This window comes from Scyliorhinus canicula, chromosome 1, assembly GCF_902713615.1.
Source record: "Scyliorhinus canicula chromosome 1, sScyCan1.1, whole genome shotgun sequence".
NCBI lineage: Eukaryota > Metazoa > Chordata > Chondrichthyes > Carcharhiniformes > Scyliorhinidae > Scyliorhinus > Scyliorhinus canicula.
Window position 1 is genome coordinate 51,792,681 of NC_052146.1, and position 15,057 is coordinate 51,807,737.

General features: G+C 40.1%; 1 protein-coding gene across 5 annotated transcripts in view; it reads right to left on the bottom strand.

The window, feature by feature from the left end:
• Positions 1 to 15,057, bottom strand: part of rbm19 (RNA binding motif protein 19) — a 377,192-nt gene that overhangs the window by 255,500 nt on the left and 106,635 nt on the right. For 4 of the 5 annotated variants that reach the window (XM_038790721.1, XM_038790712.1, XM_038790730.1 and 1 more), the window contains exons 18-19: positions 9,025 to 9,085; positions 8,055 to 8,134 (exon numbers count right to left, since the gene is read on the bottom strand). In XM_038790721.1, the coding sequence (XP_038646649.1) occupies positions 8,055 to 8,134; positions 9,025 to 9,085 (141 nt within the window). Of the gene's footprint in view, positions 1 to 8,054; positions 8,135 to 8,206; positions 8,369 to 9,024; positions 9,086 to 15,057 lie in introns of those variants that run through there. The other variant, XM_038790748.1, reaches the window with a different exon arrangement.

Here is a 15,057-nt window from a genome sequence, read left to right on the forward strand (position 1 = left end):
TTGACCTTTCACATCTTTTGTTCTCTCTGGGGACTGCCATGAGCACACTTTCCTCTTGGTTTCTGTGGCCATTAGCACCCGGTTTCCCTGGGTTTCTGTGGCTATGACTCATCTTTCATTCTCACACCACAGTATAAATATTTCCCACTTTCTCAGTCTGCTAGCTTTGACAAAGAGTCATCGGACTCGAAATGTTAGTTATTTTCTCTTCCTACAGATGCTGCCAGACTTGCTGAGATTTTCCAGCATTTTCTCGTTCTCCTCATTCTTCTGAACTCCAACAAATATAGGCCCAGAGTCCTCAACCGTCCCTCATATGACAAGCTCTTCATTCTAGGGATCATTCTTGTGAACTTCCTCTGAACCCTTTCCAAAGATCCTTCCTTAGATACGCTGCCCAAAACTGCTCACAATACTCCAAATGGGGTCTGACCAGAGCCTGATACAGCCTCAGAATTAAATCCCCGGTTTTGTATTCTCGCTCTCTTGACATGAATGCTAACATTGCATTTGCCTTCCTAAGTGCTGACTGAACCTGCACATTAACCTTAAGAGAATCGTGAATAAAGGCTCCCAAATCCTTTGGTACTTTTGATTTCCTAAGCATTTCCCCATGCTTCAAAAAAATGGCTTTTGCCAAAATTCCTCCTTTCAAAGTGCGTAACCCCTCACTTTTTCACATTGTATTTCATCTGCCACTTCATTGTCCACTCTTCTAGCCGGTCCAAATCCTTCAGCAGCCCCTTTGCTTCCTCAATACTACTTGTCCCTCTACAGATCTTTCTATCACCTGCAAACTTAGCAACAGTGCCTTCAGTTCCTTCTTCCAGATCATCAATGTATATTGTGAAAAGTTGTGGTCACGGCACAGAGCCCCGAGGCTCACCACTATTCACCTTCTTCTGAAAAAGACCCCTTTAGCCCCACTCTCTGCCTTCTGCCAGTCAGTCAATCCTCTATCCATGCCAGGATCTTACAGTTAACACCATGGGCTCTTAACTTATTTAACAGTCTCCTATACGGCTCCTTGTCAAGGGTTTTCTGGAAATATAAATAAATCACTTCCACTGATTCTTTTTTGTCTAACGTCCTTGTTAACACGTCAAAGATTTGTCAGACATGACCTCCCTTTGACATAAACCTTGCTGACTCAGTCCTATTTTATCATGCACTTTCAAGTACTCTGCAATCTAATCTTTAATAACGGACTCTAAAATCTAACCAATCTTACCAATGGTCAGGCTAACCGGCCTAGAATTTCCCCATCTTCTGCCTCCCTCCCTTCTTAAACAGTGGTGTTACATTAGCAACTTTCCAGTCCTCTGGGACCCTTCCTGCCTCCAGTGATTCTTGAAAGACCACCACCAATCCCTCCACAATTTCCTCAACTATCTCTTTTAGAACCCTGGGGTGTAGTCCATCCAGTCCAGGTGACTTAATCCACCTTCAGGCATTTCAGTTTCCCCAGAACCTTCTCCTTAGTGATGGCCACTGCACTCACCTCTGGCCCCTGATTCTCCTCGAGCTCTGGCATCCCACTGGTGTCTTCTACCGTGAAGACTGATACAAAGTAACTATTCAGTTTGTCTGCCATTTCTTTGTTTCCTATTATTACTTCTCCAGCCACGTTTGCCAGTGGTCCAATGTCTATTTTTGCCTCTCTCTTACCCTTTATATATTGAAAAAAACTCTTCCTACTTTCTTTTATATTACTAGCTAGCTTGCATTCATATTTCATCGTCTCTCCCCTTATTGCTTTTTTATTTGTCCCTCTGCTCGCTTTTAAAGGATTCCCAATCCTCTGGCTTCCCACTCATCCTCGCCACTTTGCATGCTTATTCTTTTGCTTTTGTGCTGTCCTTGACTTCCCTCGACTTCCCATGGATGCCTTGGCCTCCCCTTCGCATGTTTCCTCCTCCTTGGGATGAATTTCTGCTGTACCTCGAATAACCCCCAAAAATTCCTGCCCTTGCTGTTCCACTGTCTCCCCTGCTAGGCTCCTTTTCCAATCAACTTTGGCCAACTCCTCCCTCATCTCTTTATAGTTATCCTTGTTGGCACTGCGGGCTCTGCCCCCACATCTCCTCTCCCCGTACCCCTGGCCCCGGCATCGTGGAGGTCCTCTGGCAGTAGTAGTCAGCTGGCACTGCCCTTGCCAGCAGTAGGCTCCACGGGCCCCGCCTCACCGCCCCTCCTATAGGGACTACAGTGCGCGGTGCCCTGTGTGGGGCGCCAGCTGCCCTGCTGGTAGGTGCCGGTTAGGTTGCGGGGGGATGGTTTGGTGCGCGGCTGGGGGCACCACTACTGTCGGTGTCACTCTGCAGAACCAGGGGCCAAGGTGGGTGCTCATTAGGGTGTGTAGCAAGATGGCTACTTTGCAGGCCATGGCAATGGTGGTCCCTGACTGGATACCAGCCCAGTCCCGTGGGGCGGGTCACCCCTGCCTTTTGACCCGTTTCCTCATCAATGCCCCCCCCGCATACCTGGCAAACACCGCCCCCCCCCCCCACATCACCAGTGTCCGGTCCGCAGGCCACACATGTGCCTGTGTGCCCTACCTCCTCTCTCTCATTCATCAGCTACGACGGCGGTTTCACGATTTTTAAAGTGAACAAGTGAATCACGCTGGCAGGATCTCAGCCCAGCAGAGGCGGAGAATATCAGGTTTGGCCCGGTAATTATATGCAAACAGTGTCTACTGTACACATGTTCCGGACCACATTGACACCGCTGTCAAGGTGACGCAGAATCGTGATTTGGCATCAAATTGGTGCTCGTCGCGATTTTGGCGCCGGAACCTATTCTCCACCCTATCGCGTTTCCCTATTTTGGCGTCAGCCAACGGAGTATCCAGCCCCTTATGTCTTCTTCACAACACACTTTCCTATCTATCTTTGTATCATCTGCAAATTCAATTATCTAACCTTCGTTCCCCTCAGTTAAGTCCACTCGTTATACTCTGCCAATCAGAAAAAGACCAATTTATGTCCATTCTGCTGCCAGCCAGCCAATCTTTTATACATTCTCTTGTGTTACCCCTACCCATTTTCCATAATAATTTTTGGTGTGGCACCTCATCAAATGTCTTCTGGAAATCCACATACAGTACTTCTACAGGTTCCCCTTAATCCATAGCACCTTATTCCCTTATAAATCTCTAACAAATTCTAGATATTCCCAAGAGAGCAGATAATTTATGAGGGGTTGTATTTAGTCCTAGCTAAGGACATGTGTCATCTTAGTGGGATAAATGATGTAATTAATGGGAAGAGTCAGGCCTGTCTGTAGTTCTGCAGTTTTCCATAGGATTTGAGTCCAAGACAGAAGGATTTTAAGTTGAACAGCAGTTTGCCAAATACTGCGAGGTTGAGCAGAAGTGTACTGAATATTCTCCTGAAAGGAACTCTCTCCAAAGGTTTGCAGTTATGAAGGTAAACTTGTATTCTTTTAAAAATTTTTTTAGAGTACCCAATTCATTTTTTCCAACTAAGGGCCAATTTATTAGCGTGTCGAATCCACCTACCCTGCACATCTTTTGGGCTGTGAGAGCAAAACCCACGCAAACAATGCAGAGTATGTGCTAACCACTGTGCCACCCATTATGGCAAATGTCAAATATTTCTCTCCTTCCCCAACCCTTAAAAGTACTAACACATTCTTGAATATGGCTTCACAATTGCTCTGTGATAACCTTAATCAAGTACACACTCTTCATCTGTAACCTCTCTCACTTTTCCAACTAGTTTCCATCTTCTACTCCCAAAATATCTTGGAATATGTAGATGTCTCATAATTTTACTCTAAAAGTTCTGTTTAATTCCATCCAATCCAATTTTGTTCATAGCTCAAAGTTATAGAAAATTATCCTGTATTTACAGAACAGAATTTACAGTGCAGAAGGCGGCCATTCGGCCCATCGAGTCTGCACCGGCTCCTGGAAGGAGCACCCTACCCAAGGTTAACACCTCCACCCTATCCCCATAACCCAGTAACCCCACCCAACACTAAGGGCAATTTTGGACACTAAGGGCAATTTATCAGGGCCAATCTACCTAACCTGCACATCTTTGGACCGTGGGAGGAAACCGGAGCACCCGGAGGAAACCCACGCACACACGGGGAGGATGTGCAGACTCCGCACAGACAGTGACCCAAGCCGGAATCGAACCTGGGACCCTGAAGCTGTGAAGCGATTGTGCTATCCACAATGCTACCGTGCTGCCCACTATGACTGTCCTTGACTTCTTTCTCACTTTCAACAGTTGATGTTCATACCATTCTCCTCGCCAACCCAGCTGCACAACATTTCTCTATTACAATTCCACATATATCTTTCACAAAGACGACAAATAATCTCCAAAGATCTTTCCACTTATGGCTATACAGGGCTCCCATTTTTGACCTCGCTATCTATATTCTATTGCTTAGCAATATTAACTGAATGCATGATATTCAGCTTCAGTATAGTCACCGAGAACAGCTGCTACACCTCAATACCTCTGTTATGTATGCCCTGATCTGAATAAAAATAACAAAAACCCCTGCCATCAACCTCAAAAACTGTTGCTCTAATATCCTACTCTGCTAGACAGCAAAACTTTGATTAATACAATTTGTTTCCAGCTGAGGTCTTCACTAAAACCATAGCCATTTTACATACATAGAAGATAGGTGCAGGATGAGGCCTTTGGCCCTTCGAGCCTGCGCCGCCATTCATCACGATCATGGCTGATGATCCAACTCAATAGCCTAATCCTGCTTTCTCCCCATAGCCTTTGACCCATTCTCCCCAAGTGCTGTATCTAGCCATATTCTCTTCAGTTCCAGGCAACATTAGACTTCAACTACCATCTCAGGACAATATGCAAGACAAAGGAAAAGGTTTTGACATCTCAGGAGAGCTCTGAAATGCAACTTGTGTACTGTTCATCTCTCAGCCGAGTTTTTCCTGATATACAATTCCCTATCAAGATTTTCTTCACGCTTAGAAACAATACCCACTTCTGCCCTACCTGTTTGTCTTTTTTCACAAGATTTTTTGTAGTCTTTTGTAGCTTCCCTACCTCCATGTTCCACTAACAGGATCTCATTTGCAATATCCATTTGTCCATATTTCCCTTCAAATTACCATCATTCCATGCCAAGGTATCCAGCATACTGCCTCCTCTAAACTCTTCTCCAAGTATGTGATTCTGCTCCATCTCAACTTTGTTTCTTTTTCAAGAAAGTCTCCTGCACAACAACAATTTCTGTCTTCTGCCTTGTAAAAGTTTAAATATCTTTCTCTATTTGAGTATTATTGTTGAGTCAGACAGCGAATGTTGGCAGGCAATTCAACACCAGGGCATCATGACCATTTCCAATCTTTTCCTAGTACAACAGTTATTCTCGAGTAGCTATCGTTTTGATTTTCCCCCTCCCTACTCTGGGGTAATAAAGCCAAGTTCTGGCACCAACATCAATTAAATAATTTTAAAAAAAAAATTTAGAGTACCCAATTAATTTTTTCCGATTAAGGGGCAATTTAGCGTGGCCAATCCACCTACCCTGCACATCTTTGGGTTGTGGGAGCGAAACCCACATAAACACGGGGAATGTGCAAACTCTACACGAACAGTGACGCAGACCCGGGATCGAACTTGGGACCGCTGCGACGTGAGGCAGCAGTGCTAACCACTGTGTGCTGCCCTTTCAATGAAATTATTAATATATTAACTAGCCATTGTCTCATCGATTTCTGTGAGTCTTTGCTTGCCACAAATTTGCTTTTCCTACATTGAAAGAGTGATTACGTTTTAAAAGTACTTTATTGGGTTCAAAGCATTTTGAGACAGCTTGAGCTCCTGAGAGGCACTTTATAACATTTTATCAAAATTTCAATATGATAATCACATTTGAAGAGACATTAAGATTACTTAATATAATAATACAAATATTTGAAGGTTCCATATAATTAAACACTCCCAGTAAAACTAAAGATTCTTTGAAAGAATATTTAAACTTTACTTGTGGCAGAAATGTAACATTTCATAGAAAACTACGAAGTACGATTGTTATCCCACTTGTGGAGAAGACTTCAGCTCATGTCACCAATAATTTGCAAATGTTTTCCTCAGTCTAAGCATGTGTATTATTTCAGTTACCAGTTGAATATTTGCTCTTCTGCAATGGTGTTTCAACATATTTAGTTCCACAAACATGAATTATCACCAGCTTTACATGTGAATTACTAGATATCAACCGATCATAGCTTGACACAGTTACCGTATATACTCGTGTATCATGTGACTTTTGAAGACCTCAATTGTAACCTAAATTTGGGGGGGTCGCATGATACGCGAGATACAAAAGTCGCGGGTGTATTACTTGCTGTTTTTATGAATGAATATCAAGATGGCTAGGGAAAAGACTTTCTTTAACGGATAGATTTGGCAGATTGCTTATCTTCACGTTGTTGTCCCATGATATGTGCTTATTAGTTTTTTTTGTTGGTTGGATGTTAAGAGGTTAATTTACCCACTTTCCTTATGCATGGTTCATATATTTCCCTCCTCTTCAGTTGTATTATGAAAATGAAATTTGAGCCAATCAAGTCAGATGTAAACTTTGTCCATGAAGTGTGATGCTGAGCATTGAATGATCAATCGCATGGTCCTTAAAAGGGACAGCTGAAGGCTGCTTGCAAAACGTACAAACAAATGCAGTGATTATTGTTAGGGCTCAATGGACGTGCCTCAATGTTCCTCCTGCCCCGACTGAAAAGATCGCAACTGCTGTCAATCCTTAAGTGCTGCACCTAACATCCAGTGCCCTGTCCTTTAAGGTCCGCATCCAGCTCTGCTCTGCTGAGGAGCTGCTAGATCCCGCGTCGTCCTGATCAGCAGGATGTGTCTTACATTCCCTCAGTGCTGGTAGCCTTGTTCATGCAGTCGGGCTTGCAACCTCTGGCGGATGGAATCGGACATACAAAAGTTCAACACCTCCCCACCCCCCCCACTGGTGCATGTTACAGACGGAGAGCTGGAGATAGGCAAATGATGCAAGGATTTTGGAGAAAACACTTTGGTCACTCTCTGAATATATTAAGCATTATGGCACAGTTATGACCAATACGCCAGCAAAGTATCTGCCCTTGTATATTTCCTGGAGTGTGGAAGGTGTGAATCTGTTACTGACACTGTGCAATGGACAATGAGTCAAGGACACTGTACCGAAAACAGGAAAGGCCTATAATCAGAAGACCTCAACTCTGATATACATTGCCACATATTATTTAGCTGAGCATAGTATTTGCCTCTGCATGGAATGTCCCTAAATGTACTTTCCTCGTGCTGGTGAGGTCAATGTATGATGAAAACATTCATGTGGAGATTCTTCTTCCTGTTTAATTTCAAATGGTAAGTGGAACTTCTCAAAAGTTGCTGAGAGAATACTGCTGCAAGGATTCCAATATCTATCCTATATCTAATATTCCAGGTTGTGAGGTACATGTGAATTAACAGACAATTCGCGGGTGTTTTACTTGCTGTTTTTATGAATGGATACGTCAAGTGGCTGAACGACGCTAGTCAAGCCAGCTGGAAAGCTGTTCGATTTGCGAACAGCTTTCACAACAGAATCCACTCTGCAGAATCCACAGACAATGATACTATTTGGAAGTTTTAGTTTGGGCATTAATTTCCAAAAAGGTGACTCGCATGATACATGAGATATAGCATAAAATCATGTTTTGGGGACGAAAATTTAGGGGTCGCATGATATGCGAGTATATACGGTATATTTGATTTTAACAGTACAGCTTAGTAACTCTCATCTGTGCTTTTGCTTACAAATGGTAGTTTAGTGAGCAATATTTTACAATTCTAGATCCTTAAGTAATGAGAACTCACAAGGCTGAAATTAACAAGTACACCCACTTTCAAACATAATTTCAAAATCTAAACTACTTTTGATTTCTGACGAAAATAATTTTAATATACATTCTCTACATCCTGATACATATTAAAGGAGATACCAAAAATACTGATCCATAAACACAACACAAGTTTGGTTACCTGCAGCAGTTTTAGTGCTTTGTTGGCATACTCTGGTTTTGCATATTCCACAAAGCCATATCCCATTGATAAAAGAGAACCTATGAAACAGAAATCAGAAATTCAAATGCAACCCAAGAGTTCAAGAGGAAAATCATAACCAGAGGTCATCAGTTTGCCACATAGTTTCTCATCATTTACATCATTCAGGCTCCCAGGGTGGAAGTAAGCCAACTACTAGATGTTTAGTATGCATACTTGAGACTGGTTAAAGCAATCCACAGCCCATCAGGCCTTCTTCTCCACTAACAGTCACAAACATACTGCCACTTGAGCTGCAGCAAGGGAAAAAAGGAAAAAGAATTCTGTATATAATTTTTAGTTCAAAATATATATACGTATACAATTAAGGTAAAAATAACCCAACAGAAAATAGAAAATTTAAAGTGGAATTTTGGAGAAGAAATCAATTTTGCATGCATTCCAGCACTCTCACTCTTTACCTTAATATGCTTTCAGCCACCACTAAAAGCAATGCCAGAATTTATAGCAGCAGCATTTCAGAATAAAACAGATATGAAAATATATCTTGCACTCCCCAAACTGGTTTAAAGTGTTGCATTTATGATTTCCAGCAGTAAGGGGACATGAAGCTAAATTTTCACTAGTTCTATTATTAGGCCAAAAGTATGTTTTTTAATCCATGTGTATGTCTGATAAATAATTGTACAATAGAATTTTTAATCACACCGTTATGGACATTTCCAAAGTTCATTGTTGGCTCTAAGCAAAGCAACTTTCCACATTTAGATGACATAAAAAATGTTTGGCATGGAGTATCCTCGATTCATATTATAGGTCATAAGTATTACATGAAACTACCTAGACAAATACAAGATCACAGATACAATTAAAATTGCATATTTATTCAAAAATTCTTGTTTGATACAAAACTCATACACTGAGAATAAATTATACAAGAAATATTCACCTGTCTTGTCTCGCTTCTTTGAAATACAGCAACTTTTCAATGATCCACACTTGCCAAATGCCTACAAAGGAAACAGTGAACAAAGATGAACACAAATTATAATTATATAACATTTAGGGAAATTGGAAAAACAGCTCGAGAGATTCAAACACATGGATAAACAAGCTTATGATCAGTGGTGGACTGGCCAGGGAGTCAGCTTGCCCGATGGCAAGTGGGCCCCTGATGAAGTGGGCCCCCTATATCAAATAAAAATGCAATAAAGAAACAAACACAGACAACTGTTTTAGTAATAAAAAGGAAGAAGAAAAAAAAGAGAACAGGACACAAATAAGCAGTGCATGAAAAGGAACGAAGCAGGGGAGGTAGTGGAAGGATGTGGAATGGGGGGCCTGGGTCGGGCATAATTAAGGAAATTCCATGTTTTCAGCAAGAGTGTGCGAATTTAAAGATAAAGTTACAATTCGTGATTTGAGACGGTCGGCAACTTCAAAGGGTATCAAGCAGTAGTCTTGGTTCAGCCGGTACATCGGTCCGGGGCCCGGAGAGCCAAGAAGGGGCCCGTGAATCTCTGAAGGGCCCTTAAAAATTATAATTAATTAGATAAATAAATCTCCAACTTCTTTCCTGAGATTTGTATTCTAACTTAATAAAATATAATTGTTTTTAAAAAGTGCAATACCAAATAAAAATGCAATAAAGAAACAAACAAATAATCACTCAGTGTATGAAGGAACGAAGCAGTGTTAAACGGATGTGAAAAGGAGTGGAGGGGGGGAGGGGGGGCTGGTTCATCCGGGTCGGACAAAGTTGGAAATCCATGTTTTCAGCAAGAGTGTGTGAATTTAAAGATAAAGTTACAGTTCGTGATTTGAGATGGTTGGCAACTTGAAAGGATATCAAGCAGTACATAGGGTCGTGAGGTCACCGAAAAGGAGAAGCGGTACCTTTGAGCCATGATCGGTAAACTCAAAGGGTTGCGACTTGTAACACTACACTGGTATCAAACTGGACATGTTAACTTTGGTCGTGGGACCATTCTTAATGTCTTACTATAGTCGGACCAAACTTCTAAGTTTCAACAATTGTCTCAGTTGCTTGCTGGTGTGAACACTGGACAGTCGATTGTCTCCTCTTCTGAAGTTGCATAGGCCACAATAGTATTGACTAATGAACATAGCCTATTGAAGTGTAATTAAGTTATTTTATATTTTTTATCAAGTAGAGGTTTATCTGGCATTCCTTCAAGTTATTCTTGCAATCATCAATATTCATTTTTCCCAATGTGGGCTATTTTTAATTAAATTTTTATTTCACGAATATTACCCCTCCCAGCATGGAAAAGAAAAAGCATAAATCTGGGTCACAAAAACGCAAAGAACAAAAAGAAGCAGAAAGGAAGGAATCAGCCAAGCGATGCAGGCCTATTACAGAGTTTATAATACCACAAGCACAATCCACATCAATATCCAGTTCTGCAACAAATAATCAAGAAGCAAGAAACAATGCTCATGGTGATGATGCAATGACATGCGAGTTACAAGAACAGAGAAGAGCTACTTTGAATGTAGAGACAAATACAAGTGCATCCATTACTAATCAACCCAGGCCCAATATTTCTTCTGGCTTCCTTGTTCCGGTATCTGTACTGCCTGTAGTTGCAACATCTGAACACATAGCTTCAACTAGTGACAGGGAATCAGATATTCCTTCAAGCATAAATGACTTGGTTTCTGAAGCACATCCTGTAAATGAACCTACGCAAGAAAATGAAAGATCAATTACTGGAATCTTCCAATATCCATCACGAGCAAAGCTAAAACAGTTTTTTGCTGAACATCCACTTCAGCCACTTGATGATCTGCCATTTGATGCTTGTTTGTATGAGAGGAAAATTATGAATCACTCAGTCCCAAGAAAATGGCTAACATATAACAAAGAAAATAGATGCTTATATTGTTCATACTGCTTAGCCTTTGAGTTTCCCAACACTTGGAATCCATCACCCTTTGTACGTGGCTTTAGTGACCACAGCCGTATTAGCCAAAGCTTGACTTTACATGAATCGACAACAACACGTCAGAAATGCTCAGCAATATATCAGTGTGGTTAATGATGGCACCTTAGATAAATTTTTTGCAGCATCACTAATTAAAAGGAAAGAAGTATTGAAGCAGAGAAATATTGTCATGAGGATTATAGACATCATAAAGATGTTAGGCAAGCAAGCACTTCCTTTTCGAGGTCACAGAAATGAATCGGCCTACACTCTAGATAATGAGGTTCTGAATCATGGCAATTTTTTAGCTACAGTGCAGTTGATGGCAAAATATGACCCCATTATGGCAGCTCACGTTTCTGCAGTGCAAAACAAGTCTAAACAAAGAATCAAACGATTAGAGCAAAAGGAAAGGCTCAAAGTAAAGACCGTGGTGGACTTGTTACATACCTGAGTAAAACAACTATAAACATGTTAATCAAAATTATGAAGAATATGATACAAGAAAGAATTAGTCTTGAAGTTTCTCAAGCAAAATATTATTCTATTCAGGTTGATTCAACACAAGATAATTCATCCACCGATCAGTTTAGCATTATTATTCGTTATGTGCTTAAAGGTATTATCTGTGAGCGACTACTTTCAGTTGTGCCAAGTAATGATGGTACAGGACAGGGACTTTTTGATCTATTGATTGAAACATTACAGCATCTTAAAATTGACCCCCAAAAATGTTTATCTGATAGCACAGATGGCGCTGCAAGCTACCATGGCCAGTATAATGGTTTACAAAGTAAAATTGCTGATGTGGCTGATCAACATGTTCATATATGGTGCTATGCCCATGTCTTGAATTTGGTGATAACTGAAACAACAAAAAGTTGTGTGCCTGCAGTTTCTTTTTTCAATTTGCTCCAGAATATAGTAACTTTTGTGAAAGCATCATACAAGAGAATGGCTGTATGGATAGAAGTTGTTGGAAAACATCTAGGACAAGAAAAAATGAAACGATTAAAGCTAATTGGTGAGACCAGATGGTCAGGAAAATCCAATGCAGCAACTATATTTGGACGTTTTGATGATGCCGCTGCCAGTACTTTCGTAAATCTATTGACATTCTTATCAATGATACAAGATTCAGAAAAGTTTGATGCAAAAACAAAACATGAAGCAAATGTTTTACTTCAAAGTCGTCTAAAGTTTGAAACCATATTGACAGCATTTACTTACTTGTATATATTTGAAACTACAACCCCGTTATCAAGTTATCTACAGACAAGTGGTTTAGATATGTTTACTGCATGGAGTTTGGTAGATTCAGCTACAACAAAGTTGAAGGAACAGACAAGAACATTTGATAACGTTCACAGCAAGGCTTTGGAATTTGTAAATAAATGTAATGACAGGATTTCACAGATGAATATGGATGAAAATCAAACATTGGAAATTGATGCGTTGGAAACAGCATTGCCAGTTAAGAGGCAGAGGAAGAAGAAAAGAATGGCAGATGACCTTATTGATGAAAGAAATTCCTCAGATTCTCTAGCTGATTTTCGAGTAAATGTGTTTAACCTAATAATGGATCGCATTGTCCAGTCACTAGAATCACGCTTTGTACAACACAAACAGTTGCATAAAGATTTGTCCTGCTTGGACCCAGCAAAATTTAAAACTATTGCAGAGAAGGGCCTTGAAGATGAAGCATTGGAAGGTATTATTAAGCTGTTTCCACAAATTAGCAAAGATCAAGTAATATTGGAATTGTTTTCTTTTGCTTCAAACTTTGATGTATTAAAGCTATTGCTTAATGATGGTGAGAATATGGATTCCAGTTGCAACAATTGTAAAATTTGCAGCACTTGCCCATCGTGTGTACTAAAAATTCTGGCATCCAACAGACTTCATGACAAGGCATATGATAACCTTTATGAACTTTATAAAGTCATCTGCACACTATCAGTTACTCAAGTCCAATGTGAGAGGACATTTTCAAAGCTAAAGATCATAAAGACAAGGTTAAGAAATTTGCTGTCTGAGGAGAATTTGGAATCGTACATGTTAGACGAATTGGATGCAGAAGCAATTATTGGCAGATTCGCACAATCATCTAGCGAACACAAACAATTGCTCTTATATAGTGGACTGCATGCAATGCTCTATTGTGCTTTTGAACTATCTGTTAATGTGCAAATTGTGCAGTAAACTATTAAAAAATATCAACCAATTACTTAAAATAAAAAAAATAAATAAAAAATTCAATTATAACATTCTGTATTTACATTTGGTATCTACTGCCAGTAATATGTACAGTACATGTATACTGTAATTACTAAGAAATAAACATTTATCCCACAAAAATTTTAATTGTATCCTTTTTTCCATATGTATTTTTTGAAAATGTTATTTATTAGTTATGAAAATTAAATGATAGCATTGTAGTTGTGGGTGGGCCCCCTTTGTCTCCTGGCAACCAATATTTTTAGACCCAGTCCACCACTGCTTATGATAAAACTGGAAATGTGTACCTCCATACTTAAAGAATGACATCTGGTCGAGAAGAGAATGAAACAAAGATTTAAGAGACATATCAGGGGCAAGGAGATCATCCTATGAGGAGATATGGAGTAAACTATATTACCCGAAAACGATTGAAGCATGATTATGATTGAAGATCCTTGACAGGATAAAGGTTGTGTCAACACACGTGCATGCACGCATACACACACACCAAAAATCTAATAAATGAAAAGGTTAAGGATCTTATCAGATGGATTTCTTCCAGATAATTTCTTTCAAGGTTTGACCTTCAGTTGGGTACTTTCTTTTCCGCAAGCTTGTATTCATCTTCACTGTAACCACCAGCAGAGAGAGGGGTAACCACCAGCAGAGAGAGGGGGAAACCACTCTTCTAGGGTCTAGAGGCTTCTGGCAGGTTCTCTCAAAAAAAAACCACTTGGCAGGAATCAATCGCTGACTGTTGTCAGCAGAACACTGTCCCTGGCCAACCCATTGGTTACCCCCGACTTTCCCTCGGCACCTGAGAGTCTGGCCTTTCCTCTCCAAACATAAAACTTGGGAACACAATGTCCTGACAAGCAGGCTGCTTCGGCTTGTGTCTTCTGCTTAAAGGCACATTCCAATTATAGGTCCACAGACCAAAAATAATAAAATAAAAGAAATGGGAACAAAGGAAATAAACAGGAAGGACTCTTACAATACCAATAAAAAAGGCCATGATAAGAATAGCACCATTAAAGGGTAGACAGGATGATACCACGGGTACCAATAAAGAGATGGGTAGAAATATTAAATAATTGTTTTGCTTTGGTAATTACTAGGGCGATAGTACAGGCAGGTATTGAAGAATGAGAGGAGTACACTTAAAAGTAAAAAGGGGACGTATTGAATAAATTAAACAAAGTCGAAGACGATAAACTCCCTGGTCCGGATGGATAGCATCCATATTTATAAAATAAGCAAGCAAAGAGATAACAGAGGCAGTACTGTACATGATAGATCAGTTAGCTTATTGGTGGTCAGAAAAATAATGGAATTCTGACTAAAATTAGTAAATAAGAGAACATCTAGAAACAAAAAAAAAATCCAATGAAGTCAACATGAATTTCAGAAGGGAAAATCTTGCTTGAAAAACCTTATTAACATTTTAAGGAGGGAATGGAGAGTAGATAATAGTAGGTGTAATATATTTCGATTTTCAAAAGGCCATTGATAAAGTGCTTCATAATAGACTAATGAATAAGGTGAGACAATGAGGAATCAAGGGGCAAGTAGCAGTATGGGTTGCTAGCTAGCCAAGAAAGCAGAGAGTGGGAGTAAATGGTAGTTATTAAGGAAGACAGAACTAAGAAATGGTGTTCTACAAGGGTCAGTCCCGAGACCGCTGCTGTTCACAATTTACAAAGATTTGGCCTTTGGAATACAAAACACAATTTCTAAATTTTCAAATGACACAAAATTGGGGTCATGGTCAATACTGAGAGGACTGCAACAAAATTACTGAAGGACATTAATAA